General features: G+C 36.1%; 2 protein-coding genes across 2 annotated transcripts; both read left to right on the plus strand.

The window, feature by feature from the left end:
* Window positions 1-9,230: 9,230 nt before the first annotated feature.
* On the plus strand, window positions 9,231-10,274 carry FOMMEDRAFT_157553 (WD40 repeat-like protein; the record flags this gene model as incomplete). The annotated part of the gene is made up of 1 exon (XM_007267691.1): window positions 9,231-10,274. One exon carries the CDS (start codon window positions 9,231-9,233, stop codon window positions 10,272-10,274), a length of 1,044 nt encoding a protein of 347 aa, XP_007267753.1.
* A 1,767-nt stretch (window positions 10,275-12,041) lies between these two features.
* Window positions 12,042-14,793, plus strand: FOMMEDRAFT_124714 (polyadenylate binding protein). The gene is made up of 5 exons (XM_007267692.1): window positions 12,042-12,353; window positions 12,420-12,548; window positions 12,600-12,693; window positions 12,753-14,215; window positions 14,277-14,793. Exons 1-5 carry the CDS (start codon window positions 12,103-12,105, stop codon window positions 14,443-14,445), a joined length of 2,106 nt encoding a protein of 701 aa, XP_007267754.1. The 5' UTR covers window positions 12,042-12,102; the 3' UTR covers window positions 14,446-14,793.
* Window positions 14,794-14,959: the final 166 nt, after the last annotated feature.

The raw sequence follows: 14,959 nt of genomic DNA on the forward strand, positions 1-14,959 counted from the left end.
ACACTTCAATATGTCTATCCCTCAGTTAATGAAAGTACTTAAAGAATGCTTTAACCCTTAGACAGTATATAAAAAGGTTATTAACAAATTGGCACTATTTATTTGTAGAGACTATGTAAAACATTTTGGACATACATTAGACAGACTTGAGGAAGCATACACAACTCTGTCTACTAACAGTAATCCACCACACAACTCTACATACAAAGTAGTAATATTGTTTACTACTCCTAAGTAATATACACATGTAGTAAATACAATAATACAATCTACTAATGTCTAAAACAAAGGCAAACCAGTTAATGAACATAAGAAAGTCAAACTGAAGTAACTAATCCTTGTATTATAGAATGCCTACAATGATTACTGTGCTAAATGAGTACAAGATTCTAATAATCAGACAAAGAATAATGTACACATTAATACAATGTATAAAGCTAATAAGTAGAGGAAATTCAATCTGCCAAATCTGTTCAATCTGACAAAAGCAAAATGTTTCAATTGTGGAAAAACAGGACATTTCTCTAAGAAATGCTGTAAACCTCCTACTAAAGCTACAAAGCTTGCATGCACCAAACATCAAGCTAACATTGTGTATAAAACAAATCAAACTGTAAAAAACACAATGAATACATTTATTATTGAAAACCCAAACAAAAACAATGTTGAATTAAAGGAAGGCAACATTAAAATGAACAATAATGCCTACACTCTTATTCCAAGCAACCAGGACAAACAATTTGAACAATACGTTTCCTAGGTATGTACTAATGTATTTACAAATACAATCATAGCTAACAAGAAATCCTATGTGTAAACAATGGATTTACTCAATTCTAGTACATTAATACATACTACTCCTTATCTATTTTGATTAACAGATGTACACAACATAACTCCTACAATTATAACTATTGTAAATAGATTAATAATGACTCTTAATCAAGCTGGATCTATATGTATTGAAATCCCAAAGAATATACAAGAAAAAAGTGTTATAACATTACAAAACATCTATTACTATCTACAAATAACCTTTTCCCTCATAAGTCAAGCACTACTATGTAGGGAAGGTTATTCTTTTATGTTTACAAATGATAATTGTACTATAACATCACTATGTAATAAATACATCAAACATATACAATTGAGAAATAACTTGTATATTTTGTACAATAATCATTTGTTAAAAACAATGAACAAACTATCTATTTATAATATACATAAACACTTTGGACATATAAGTTACAATTATATTAAACAATTATTAAAGACACAACTAGAATACAAATTAATGTGAACAAATTAATAACACACACATTGTTATTAAATATAGTATTAACTATACAAACAAAACAATACAAACAAAGTACAATTCTAATTACACAACGAGTGTAAGAATATAAAACGAACTACATGTATAATAATACAAATACAAACGAAACGAATAACAGAACAACTGTAGAACAGTACAGTATGAAGAAATAAACATACTATGACACAAAACAAACAATATAACATGAAAAACAAACGAAACAAAGTTATAACATATTATATTAAATTGCAAACAAGAAAACTACTATCATACAAATGATAAAACATTATAGTGACAACTATAACATTAATAATATTAAAACTACAAACGAACGAACACTAAAGAGATCCTGCAGCTCTCTTAGCAATCATAATTGAATTAACAATTGATTTATTACATTGAATGTTATAATAATACATTGGACAAATGCAACACTTACAGTGGACTTAATATATGAAGCAAACGAAACATTTACATTGTAGATGTAAATGATATTAGTAAAACAACAAACAAACACTTATCAAACATTATATTAGCCTGATCAACTAGTATAAGTTTGAAGGGGAGTGTTAGCATTTATTCCAGATAAATGTGTCATATGTCTTAGACATGTCTTCCAAGACATACATCTGAGACACACAATATTAGATAGCATATATAATACTTAATATAAGGACAATAAAGCTCATAAGACACATATAATGGTACACAACACATTACAAACTATACAGTCAACTTGTATTGACACCTACACACTATGAGCAGAGTCTACTGAACCCCTACTAGTGTGACTAACTCTTAGTATCCTTGTGAGCAGTACACAAACCTACAGAAGAATATTTCCTATCGTTTAGGAAACATTGCAACCTTAACACACTAACAGCTACTTTAGCCTATAATGTAAACAGTAATTTAGTAGATGTTAGATATGCTCTTACACCTCTAAATATAGTTTTATGAGTTTGTTCTACTATTCTGTTCTGTTGTAGAGTATGATGTACTGTTAATCTTTGTTTTGTTCCTTATGAATCTAAATATTGTTGGAAATCTTCACTAAGGAATACAGTATTGTTATCACTTTGTGAAAGCTTTATTTTAACTCTGTACTGTGTAAATATTTTGGTTGTCCATTATACATATTACATATATGTATCAGATTTTGTTTGTAATTTGAGTATTATACACTAATGAGTAGAATTGTCTACAATTGTTAATAAGTAGTGTATGTTTTTATATGTGTACAGTTTGATAGGACTAATAATATTAATATGAATAAGATCTCCAAATTGATTTACAAGAGGAGATTGATGTAGTTTTGGTATTGGTGTACATTCAATATTTGCTTTTATACATTCAATACATTCTTTTTCTTTGTAGTTTGTTATTTTAGTTGATAGTACACTTTGTGTATTTGAATTGTGTTACTAGTAGTTTTTCCACTTTTACTTTCACAATGAAACTGTTGAATCATGCTTGTAAAATGTGCTGTCAATGTTATTATGATGTCCTCTATTCATCATGTATCATCTTTGTTTGTGTTTGTTTTGTATTCATACCTTTTAAGCATTTAATAATAGTTCTATGCCTTTATATTGAAGCATTGTATTGTTTGCAATTTGTAATATCATTTATGATATGTCAGATTGCTTCATATCAAGGTTGATTAAGGTTTTATTCATTGTAATTTGTTTTATTTTATCATCTGACTGTTTGTAAGTCTGTTTAGGCACATTATTTATGTTTTAAACATATGGTACATTTGTATTGTTTTGCCGTTTTGCAATAGATATATTTGATATTGTTATATGTGTGCATTGTGTTTGTTATTGTTTAATGTGTCCTTTGACTTTTACAAACTATAACATTATTTGTATGTTTGTATTGTTTTATTGTTGTGATAATGTTTTTATTATCATTGTATAGTGTTATTTGATTAATATATATTGCTTTGCACAATTATAATATGTGTTTGTTGTTTTTATTTTGTAGATAGATGAAATAGTGTATTTTGCAGTTCTATTTTTCATTGTATATCATAATATTCATTCGTTTATCATTTATTTTGTATCAAATTCTGTTTGATATTGTTTTAATTATTATATTCACTTTATTTGCTAAATATATGTGTGTGTTTGTTATGAAATATGAATTTATTTTGTTTATTTTGAGTGTATTGCTCATTTTTGTTCATTATGATTGACATTATCTTGTTTTATTTGAAAGGATTAATGTTTTGATTGCTGTTATGTCTGTTACTTCTTTTAATTTTAGCAAGTGCTTCACACGTCTAGTGTAGATTGCTTTGGGAATATGTGCTATTTCTTGGCTTGTCTGGATTATTTCCCAGTTATATGTCCAAATATTATTTTGTTTACTTAGTTATTCGTTTGCTATTATGTCCTGCATGTTAGGGAATAAGTGTTGGAAGTTTCACATGATACATAATTGTTATTTTCGATGTAACATACATTCTGTTGCAGAAGACATAGTTCTGTTCTATAATTCTGTATAGTTTGATATGTACTAGAGATGCTTTTCTGCTCGACATTGTTGCATGTAGCATACTTCTCCATGTTTAGGTATATAATCTGTAATATATTCTTTCATAATTTGTTCAATAGTGTTATGTATAGTGTAACCATCAAAGTTTTTAGAGAAAATGTCTCTTGCATAGGTATATTATTGTTGGATTCATTGGATTTGCTTGTCAGATTCAACAGATTTGCTTTGAATTTGTTGTAATAACTTTATAATTGTGTTTTGTAGGATGTACAACATTAAATAGTAATGTAGTCAATATTTCCACATCATTTAATCGTTTGCTATGTTTCAATCGTTCGTTTGTTATGTTTTATGTTTTGTAAATATATGCTGTTATTACTCCCCTTCAATTCAAGAAGGTTCACTTTGAGTAATTGGCTTTCATGTATAATCAATTTGTTTGTATGTTTTTGTCATTCTATTATTTGTTTAAGCATTGTATGTGAATGCATGAATGTGTTTTGTTGAATAATTTCAATGTTATTTGTTATCTTTGTCCAATTTAGTTATTAATTCTTTTTTTGGCATTATACTGATTGTTATTCAAGTTTATACTCAAATAGATTGCATGTATGCTTGTGTATTTCGTTTGATTGTTATACATACGTCTGAATAGTTTGTTATTTGGATAAATATAATCCATTGTATTGTTTAGTAATGTTAAGTTTGTGTATTTTGTTTGTTATATTTGCATACATTGAGTAGTGCATTATTTCGTTTTGCTCAGTATCATTTGTCTTCTGTTTGATGACAAAAGTATTTGAGCTATTGTGTCTTGTTTCCATTCTGTTTATTAATTTAATTCTTTTGTGATGGGCACAAGCTTTAAGCAAGGCTGTTAATGAAGAATATGCTGTTATAACATTGTTTGGACTTTGAATAGTTAATGATATTCATTATTTATTAATCATAGATATATTCTTTTGTGAATAAATATCTTTCTGCTGTTTGCAGTAATCTATTAAATCCGTCACACATTGTGTTTAATCATTAGTGAAGTGTCTGATTAAGTTCCAAACTTATGTTTGTTTCTTTTGGATTTCGTTCCAACATTTGTTTGTCTTTTGTGTACTTGGTGACAGTGTTCTTTCTGTTGCTTGGCCCTTCAGACTATCCAATGTTAGGCTCTAATGTTTCATAGCATTAGTTGTTTTGTTTACATCTGTATTATTGTATTTTGTCAAGTTTTTAAGTGACATTTAATTGTTTATAACATTTTGTATGTTAATAATATTTTCAATGCATCCAAAATATGTTTATATTGTTTAAACTGTTTGTATTAATTGTATTGACTTAATACTTTGTTATCATGTATATCTTATGATTGGTATACATAATATTGTTACAGTGTATTTGTAACTATTGTTTGTCTGATTTTTGCATTATAATAGTAATTGTGTAAGGTATAAGATATGTATTTGCCTGTATAGTATTGATATTGTGTCAATATTATACATATATGCATCATTATATTGTTTCATCATTTGTAGCATTATGTTTTAATTTAATGTAATACTTTGTATAAGTATATATGTTTGTTATTATATGTTTAGAATGTTTGCAACATTGTTTCGTGTGTTTTATTAATTGTTTTTATTGTTATTATGTGTTCATTCGATTGCATTTGCATATAACTTTGTGTTATTTAATAAATAATAGTTTTATGTGTTTGATTGCATTATTATTACTTCATACGTTTGTATATTCATATATCTATGCAATATATTTGTATATGGTAAATATATGTTATTTATTGTGACCATGCGTTTGTGATAGTATAAATTGTTTTTATATTTGAGTTATTATGCTTTAGTTGCATTTATACTCTCGTTTTCATATTATTTGTTTGTCTAATCATTATTAGTTTGATTGTATGTTCACAATAGTATTTCTTTATATTATTATTATGCTTTGCTAGCATTATTCTTTTGTTTATAGTATTAATCATTTGTATTATTAATATAATATTAAATGTTTGTTCATTATGTGAGATGTTATTATTATAACGTATCTTTGTAGTGTAAGATGAAGTAATTCAGTGTTTGAATATAGTATTGCTGGGTATTCATTACTTTTAAAGCAACTAATCCGTCCGAAGTTATTTTAATAAATCAATGTGTGTTTGGGATGCTCAGACAGGTGTGTCTAGGTCCTCATAGATAATACATTCCTTCTATGAGTATTGTAGCATGTCTTGTTGTATAAAGCAATTGTAGTCTTCAGGACAAGACGATTTGCATTTGGTATGCTCAGATAGGAGTGCCAAAGGTTTGTAGACAAGTAGAATAGATCATACGTGTAGAATCAAGTGGATTCAGCATTAAATGAAGTAGTTTGATGTTACTTATCAAGTATAATATGATTGAGTGTATCTAATCATTTGTACTATAGTGTATAGTACACCAAAGCATTTGAGATGACAATCATAGTACATATAGTCATGCATATAACTACTGAGGGGGAAATCATAATTGTGGAGATGATGATTTTGAAGCATTGTGTTTGTAGAGGGTAAGATAAAAGCATAGTAACAATGTAGATATGAGCAGGGAGTGTAAGGCTCATAACCTGTTAGTGTGTTAAGGTTGCAATGTTTCCTAAACAATAGGAAATATTCTTCTATAGGTTTGCACACTGCTCACAAGGATACTAAGAGTTAGTCACACTAGTAGGGGTTCAGTAGACTCTGCTCATAGTGTGTAGGTGTTGATACAAGTCAACTGCATAGTTTGTAATGTGTTGTGTACCATTATATGTGTCCTATGAGCTTCATTGTCCTTATATTAAGTATTATATATGCTATCTAATATTGTGTGTCTTGGATGTATGTCTCAGAAGACATGTCTAAGACATATGACACATTTATCTGGAATAAATACTAACAGTAGCAATTCATATTACCTATATTCATAATAGAACACTGTATACTACTTTAAATTACAATACCCTACATTATAAATGTTACAGAACACACAGAACAATTGATAATATATACAAATTTGATCAATATATTATTATTCACAACAAAAATCCTACAAAAATACAATAGCAAGGTATCATTGCTTGTTGGATAGGATTAGACAATAAAAGTAAAGGCTATAAAACATGGCACAATAATAAAATTACTATCAAACAAAATATTCAATTTCTCAAAGGTAAACCTCCTCAAATTGAAGGGGAGAAAATAGACAATACAAACAATAATACAAACAAGTGTTTAATAATTAAAAATAATGAATCAGACAATAGAATAACAAGAACAGACAACAATGATACAGACAATACTGATCCTAACAAAAAAGGAAAAGTAGCAGAACTAACAGACTTAACAGACAACAAAGTTAAATTAACTGAAAAAGAAGTAGAACCTAAATTATGTTGATTGGAACAGAAACAGAAACTGACAGAATGTACTATTGAGCTTGAACAATACATGGAGAATAAACACATAATAAAACACATGTATACACTTAGTAAAAAGGATGAAGATAATATTGCCATTCATTTAACAGAATTTAATACTAAAATAAGTGAAATACAATTGGATCTGACTTCATTTTATGAAGCAATCCAATGTCCAGATTGTGATTCATGGATTACAGCTATGAAAGACAAAATAAAACAATTAGAAAATCATAATACATAGGAAATCACAAATCCACACAATAATATTAACATTATTAGAACACAATTTGTCTATAAAATAAAGTGATACACTGACAATAGTATAGAAAAATACAAAGCACAATTAGTAGTTTAAGGAAACTATCAGATTGACAGCCTTAACTATTATACAGACAATTTATTTGCTCCTACTACTAGACTATCTATAGTGTGATTAATATTAGTATGGGCAGTATCTAATAATTATAAAATACATCAGATAGATATAAAATCAGTATATCTGTATGGACAATTGATGGAAGACAAAGAAATATATGTTAAACCTCCTCCAGGTAACTTAATAGACAGATTACAGAATGGACAAATATTACAATTACAAAAAGTACTATACAGATTAAAACAAGCTAGTAGAAGATAGTATAAAACACTATCTAATATACTACTTAAATGCAGATTAACAAAATCTGAACATAATAACACTGTATTCTTTGTAAAGAAGAAAGAAATAACTGTAGCCATATTATTTGTACATGTTGACAATATTACTATTGTAGTAATGAATAATAATACTATTGTAATAATAAAACAATCTATTACACATTATTTACAATATACAGACAGTGGCAAATTGTACTAGCTACTTAGTATAGAGATTCAATACAATAGAGAGTATAGATTCATTAGGATGTGTCAGACACATTATATTAATAGTATAATAGAATGTTACAAACTTACAAACAAACAAAGTGTACAAACACTTATACAGCCTGGTACACAATTAAAAACAGTATTGTAAACTGATAACAATAGAAAACAAATGTCTGATATACTATACATGAACATGGTTAGTACACTTAGATACATTACAGACTGTATACAGCCAGATATAGCATTTGCAACAAATCAGTTAGCAAAATACCTTAATGACCCTGGTATGGAGCATTATCTAGCACTTAAACATTGTTACATGTACTTAAAAACTACAAGCAATGTCTGGCTCCAACTTGGCAGCACAAATCAATCAATATTGAACAGTTATACAGATGCAGACAGTATGATGCAAGAAGGGCATCATACTACGTAACAGAACGGATTACCTGTTCATGCCCTCGAAGCGGTTCCCTGATGGCTTCCCCCGTCTGAGCATCCCAAATACAAATAGTCTTGTTATAGGAACTTGTTGAGAGGGAAAACTTAAGGGGGGCACACATAGACAAGGGGTGAGGTCACAATTGACTGCTCAGTGTCTCTCGTCCTTATATTGTATGTATTCTAACTGAGACATTATGAAGTCATTGTCTTGTGGTTTGTCCATTGATGAACTAATCATCTCATAATACTCCCCTTCAAACTCTTACTAGTCTGAGTAAACTGGTAAGATGTTTGACTTGTGGTACATGTAGTGCTTTAGTTAATATATCTGCTTGTTAATCATTCGTCTGTATGTATTTTGTATTTATGTACTCTAACTCAATGTAGCATTTAATAAAATCTTTCTTATGATCTAAATACTTTGTTTGTTCCAAATATTTGAGTTTGTCTAATGTAACTATTTGTATAACAGTATTGTTATTGTAATAGATATTAATTAGTGCATCAGAGACCTGCAGAATCTCTTCAGCTAAATGAGTAAGTGTGATCACTTCCTGTGTTCCTCTTACAAGAGCTATTAATTCAGCTTTATACATTGAATTTGCTACCAGTGTTTGTCTTTTACTTGACTACAAAACTAATGAATTGCTCAAGTAAAATGTATATCCTAATATTTTCCAGAGACGGAAGCCGCATTGTATCTGGGTCTGATGACAAATCAATACATATCTGGGATGCTGAGACGAGGGCCCCTGCCTATAATCTGCTTCCAGGTCATGGAGACTGGGTTTGTTCTGTTGCTTATTCCCGATACGGACGTTTTGTTGTCTCTGGATCTTATGACAAGACCATTCACATCTGGGATGCTCAGACGGGTGCTCCCATTGGTGAACCCCTTCGAGGGCATGAAGGCACAGTAAGTTGTGTTGCATGCTCCCCAGACGGGCGTCGTATCGTCTCTGCGTCTCACGACTGGACCATCCGCATCTGGGGTATTGAGGTTATCGGTTCTCCTAGTCTGCTGCTCCGAGGACATAAAGAACGTGTCTGTTCCGTAGCATATTCTCCAGATGGAAGTCGCATTGTTTCTGGCTCATACGACAAGACCATTCGTATCTGGGATGCCGAAACTGGTGCTGCCATTAGAGCGCCGCTTCGGGGACATGAAAATACAATCCGTTCTGTCAAGTATTTACATAACAAATGGTACATTGTTTCTGGGTCGTTTGATAATACCATCCGCATCTGGTGTGTTAGATCAAGGCGTACTAGATCGTGGCCGCTTCTCGGTCATAAAGACCGGGTCTGTTCTGTCGAATATTCCTCTGTCAAACATCGCATTGTATCTGGGTCATCTGACAAGACAATCCGCATCTGGAATGCTGAGTTGGCCTCTGCCGAGTGCGAACCACTTGTTGGCCAAGAAGATCTGGTTTATAGTACTACATATCCCCAGACGGACGTCACATTGTCTCGGGCTCGTATGACCATACTATCCGCATCTGGGATGCTGAGAAGTTTACTGCCATTGGTGAGCCACTTAGAGGGCACGAAGGAATCGTTGGCTGTGTTGCATAGTATTCCCCAGACCCAGACAAACGTCACATCGTCTCTGGCTCTGATGACAAGACCATCCGCATCTGGGATACTACAGCCAGTGTTCCTGCCAATGATCTGCTTCATGCAAATCAAGGCAGTTTAATTGGTTTCTCACAGGATGGACGATATACCCTCCTTAGTTCTAATGGAGATTATACACTCAGTAGGTACCCCCCATTTATTCCAAATGATGGATGGATCCGAGGCTACGACGGCGGTCTCGTTCTATGGGTCCCTCATGAGTACCGGAACGGCATATGTGACATGAGTTCCATCTGCATCCCGCGCAATGCACGTGGTCATCCTGTAAGGATTGATTGGTCTCACTTACTACATGGCACTTCATGGACCTCTGTGAAGATAGAAAATTAGAGTAAATTGGCTTGCCACTTCCTCTATCTGTTACTATCCTCTGCAACTCCAATACCGAGACGTCAGGATCGACTGGGCCAGGTTGCCACACGGTTCTAAATGGACCTCTGTAAAGATAGAAGATTAGAGTAGACTATCTATAATATTCTGCTTTAGGCACGAACACTCTGTTTTTTGGCATATTTCAAGTGAGCTGTAGCAATTATTCTGTACATAATACTTAATTTTTGGAGAGACGTCAAAATATATCATTTTCCGTCCATACTGTATCCGTAACTTACAAGAGAACGTATCGAATGGTATATATATATAAATACTTTGCATTATTGACTCATAGCTTTGCTAAATAGGAAATTTCTCTACAAAAACACACAGGCTTACACTGTACAGACGCTGCAACTTACTTTGTTGTAAGCAGTATACAATGTATATTGTTAGCTCAATGGGCTGTTGCAGTTGAAGCCTTATGCATGTTTTTATCCTTGCTTGCTAGCTGGAAAAATGATTTACCAAGGGCACGTTCCGTAAAACTTGTGCTCTTACAGGCAAGTAATTTTTGAATTTGATTTAAGCAACTACCAACCCGGCCGCAGTCACTTTTGCAAATTGTCAAGCCTCTGCTCGCAACAAATCGAAGCTCTAGCACTGCTTGAATTGTATTATAACAAGCTCTAGCAATGTGAGTGCCTAGTTTTAAATTATTCTGTAGCATGACCGTAACATGCATAAAAGATCAGAACGGTAGGAATCGTAGGATCACAATTCCAAGTCGTTCTGAGAAACAGTAAAGGAAGTGTCTTTAAAGAAAATATTACCCGTAAGTTGTGATGATGTACAGGAAAGGGCCTGATAACCGGGATGTAATTCTTGACTTTTGTCAGTGGTCAAAGGTGAGGAATGTTGTCAATTAAAATGCGTACACAGATGAAATTTACAATCAATGAAGCAGTTTACTATAGACAAATAGTATCATCCGAAACAGACTACGATCAGCTCTATATTCATGCAAGAACAGAAGAGTTGGGCGAGAGCAGAGTCACATACATATAAAGCTTGGTAGGGCGATGGGACAAGAGCAAAGGCTGTGGCCTAATACTCTTGTGGCATGTCACGTGCGTGGCTGTATTGACGGAGTTTGAAATGGGGATTATCAAGGCGCCCAGACTGGCATCCGCTCCTCGTTTCTTACAACCATCATCTCTTTCTAAAGGTGTGTCTCCCTCTCCGTCGCTCCCTCCAATCCGTTGGCTTCTCTATGGTCGGGAATACGAATGACGATTACTGACACGACTATTCTCTGCAGAAAAAAAGACCTTTTATTCTTTAAAACCCTAAAAAAATCAAGAAAAACCCATCTACATCAGTTGTCGCCTTGTTGTCTCGCTGTGTGCGTTCCTCGCTTTTGCACTGGCCTTTCGTTTTCTAATTGTGCATTGTTACAGTCGCAGAAAAGTTAACAAAGCAGTAACGACCTCGCCGCCGCCGCCCGACCGCCCCAACACCAGAAAAAATCCAAATCACTTTTCAAGAAAATTTTAGACTCGTCTAAAACCGAAACGATGTCCGCTCCCGTTGTCGCCGCCCCCGCCCCGCCTCAGGAACATACTCCCATCCCCGCGCAAGATGGCGCCGCGCCGGCTCCGCAGGTCGTGCAGCCGCCTGCGCCCGTCCACGCATCGATGCCATACAGTGTACCCCCGGCATCCGGCGCATCTACGCCGTCTGCCTCCCTCTACGTTGGGGAGCTGGACTCGACCGTCACCGAAGCAATGCTTTTTGAGATCTTTAACATGATTGGACCTGTTGCTAGGTGCGTAGCTTGAATGATATGAGTACTGAAAACAAGATGCTTATCGATGGTATTCTCGTCATACAGCATCCGCGTTTGCCGTGACGCGGTGACGCGGCGCTCGCTTGGCTACGCGTATGTCAACTATCTCAATGCCGCGGATGGCGAGCGTGCACTTGAGCAGTTGAATTATTCTCTCATTAAAAATCGCGCTTGGTGAGTCTGTACAGATACTTTAGGATGTGGCGTCACTCATCAGTGTTTCAGCCGCATCATGTGGTCTCAGCGTGATCCAGCTTTGCGCAAAACTGGTCAGGGTAATATCTTCATCAAGAACCTTGATGAGCAGATTGACCACAAGGTACGTCAACAACTCGTACGACCTCCATAGGGAGCTTCTAACGATAGCATAACCGCCAGGCTCTTCACGACACTTTTGCTGCTTTCGGAAATGTACTTTCTTGCAAAGTTGCGACCGACGAGAATGGCCGATCCCGTGGCTTTGGGTTTGTTCATTACGACACCGCCGAAGCTGCCGATACAGCTATCAAGGCCGTTAACGGAATGCTGTTGAACGACAAGAAAGTCTTTGTCGGCCATTACATTTCCAAGAAGGAGCGTCAGGCACATATTGATGAGCAAAAGTCCCAGTTCACAAACCTCTACGTGAAGAATCTCGATACTGAAGTGACGGATGATGAATTCAATGACATGTTCGCGAAATTCGGCGAAGTCACGTCTGCTGTCGTTCAGAAGGATGAAGAGGGCAAGAGCAAGGGCTTTGGCTTCGTTAATTTCAAGGACCACGAGAGTGCACAGGCGGCTGTCGACGCGCTTCATGACACTGAGCTCAATGGCAAGAAGCTCTTCGTGACTCGTGCGCAGAAGAAGGCGGAACGTGAAGAGGAATTACGCAAGTCGTATGAGCAAGCGAAAATGGAGAAGCTTAGCAAGTATCAGGGCGCCAATCTCTATATCAAGAATCTCGAAGACGACATGGATGATGACAAGCTTCGTGCCGAGTTCGAGCCGTTCGGTACTATTACGAGCTGCAAGATCATGCGGGATGAGAAGGGCACCTCTAAGGGTTTCGGCTTCGTATGTTATTCGTCTCCTGAAGAGGCGACAAAAGCAGTTGCGGAGATGAACAACAAGATGCTTGGCTCGAAGCCATTGTACGTCTCGCCTGCGCAGAGGCGCGAAGTCCGTAGGCAGCAGCTTGAGTCACAGATCGCCGCACGGAACAACTTTAGGATGCAACAGGCTGCTGCAGCGGGTATCCCGAACGCATACCTTAACGGACCGATATACTATCCCCCTGGCCCAGGAGGCTATCCTCAAGGTCGGGGCATGATGGGTTATGGCGGCCCACAACCTGGCATCATGCCGCCTCGTCCGCGTTACGCGCCAAACGGTCAGGGAATGCCAATGCCGCCTTATGGTCAAGGTCCGCCCCAGGGCTATGGACCCGTTCCGTCTTACGGACCCCGTGGTGGGCCTCGTGGTGGTCCCACTAATGCATCTCGTGTCGGCCCTGGACAATCCCCTCCTGGTCCAGGGCCAGCACCTCTTCGTGGTGGACCCGCTCCTAACGGTGCTAGTGTGCGCCCTAGCGTTCCACCAGGTCCCAGTGTCGTTCCAAATCGTGTTCCTCCCGCAGGTGCACCTGCCCCTCGCCCGCAGGCATATTCCAAGGCAGGCGTGCCTCCACCTCGTGGTGCACCTGCACCTGTCCAAGGCGGCCCAGCGACTCCTGCCACAGGTGCTGAGGCATCAGCTGGGGAGGCAGACGTCCCGCAAATCACACCCCAGGCCCTTGCCGCCGCAACGCCTATGCAGCGTAAGCAGCTGCTTGGCGAAGCACTCTACATGAAGATTGTTCTGTTCGTATTCCATTCTATTGTAAATAAGACACTATTTGAACTAAATTTTTTCTTGTAATAGGATGGAGGAGGAGCTTGCTGGCAAGATCACCGGCATGTTGCTTGAGATGGAAGATGACGAGTTGATGGGTCTGCTCGATTCGCAGGAGGCTTTGACAGGCAAAGTCAATGAGGCGATCGCTGTGCTGAACGACTTCGCCGTTAAGGAGTCTGTTCAAGCAGCAGCTTAAATTATCTGACTTTAACGATATACTTGTGCGTGCATGCGCGCTGTCCATTCTTTCGTTTTCCTCTTGAGTCAGATTATTATTCTCCCGTTGAGCCCCTTTCTATCCATGGCGTTCTTCGTTCTTCTCACCTGGAATTATGCTCGCCTTTCATCTTCCGGAATGGCTTGTGTCGGATTCTTGCGGCAGCACTCATTGCGTTATGTATCCCTAACCCCCCCCCCCTCTGTATGCTTACTTTCCGTTATCGCTGCCACTGCTAGTACTTTTTGTGTTGGCGTTGGTGTTGATGTCGACTTGTATGCCTTCCCTCCCTCCTTTCCTTTTTTACCCTTTAGACTTAGTTGGCGCGCGTGTATGTGATGGTGGCGGTCGTGTCGTTATGTGCTCTTTGTAGACTTTGACCTCTCCCTGCGAATGGCTTGAAAAGCAATATAGGCGTTTCAACTGATATATACATCTGTGTGAATGTCTGAATGTCTGAATGTCTGAATGTGTTTCGGTCAGGGCGGGATGG

This window comes from Fomitiporia mediterranea, assembly GCF_000271605.1.
Source record: "Fomitiporia mediterranea MF3/22 unplaced genomic scaffold FOMMEscaffold_7, whole genome shotgun sequence".
Taxonomy (NCBI): Eukaryota; Fungi; Basidiomycota; class Agaricomycetes; order Hymenochaetales; family Hymenochaetaceae; genus Fomitiporia; species Fomitiporia mediterranea.

Bases quoted from the DNA above. Each gene is read 5' to 3' on its own strand.
- FOMMEDRAFT_124714 (XM_007267692.1), top strand. From the start codon at position 12,103: ATGTCCGCTCCCGTTGTCGCCGCCCCCGCCCCGCCTCAGGAACATACT. The intron at 12,354-12,419 runs GTGCGTAGCTTG...CTCGTCATACAG, and splicing joins ATGATTGGACCTGTTGCTAG to CATCCGCGTTTGCCGTGACG. The intron at 12,694-12,752 runs GTACGTCAACAA...CATAACCGCCAG, and splicing joins ATGAGCAGATTGACCACAAG to GCTCTTCACGACACTTTTGC.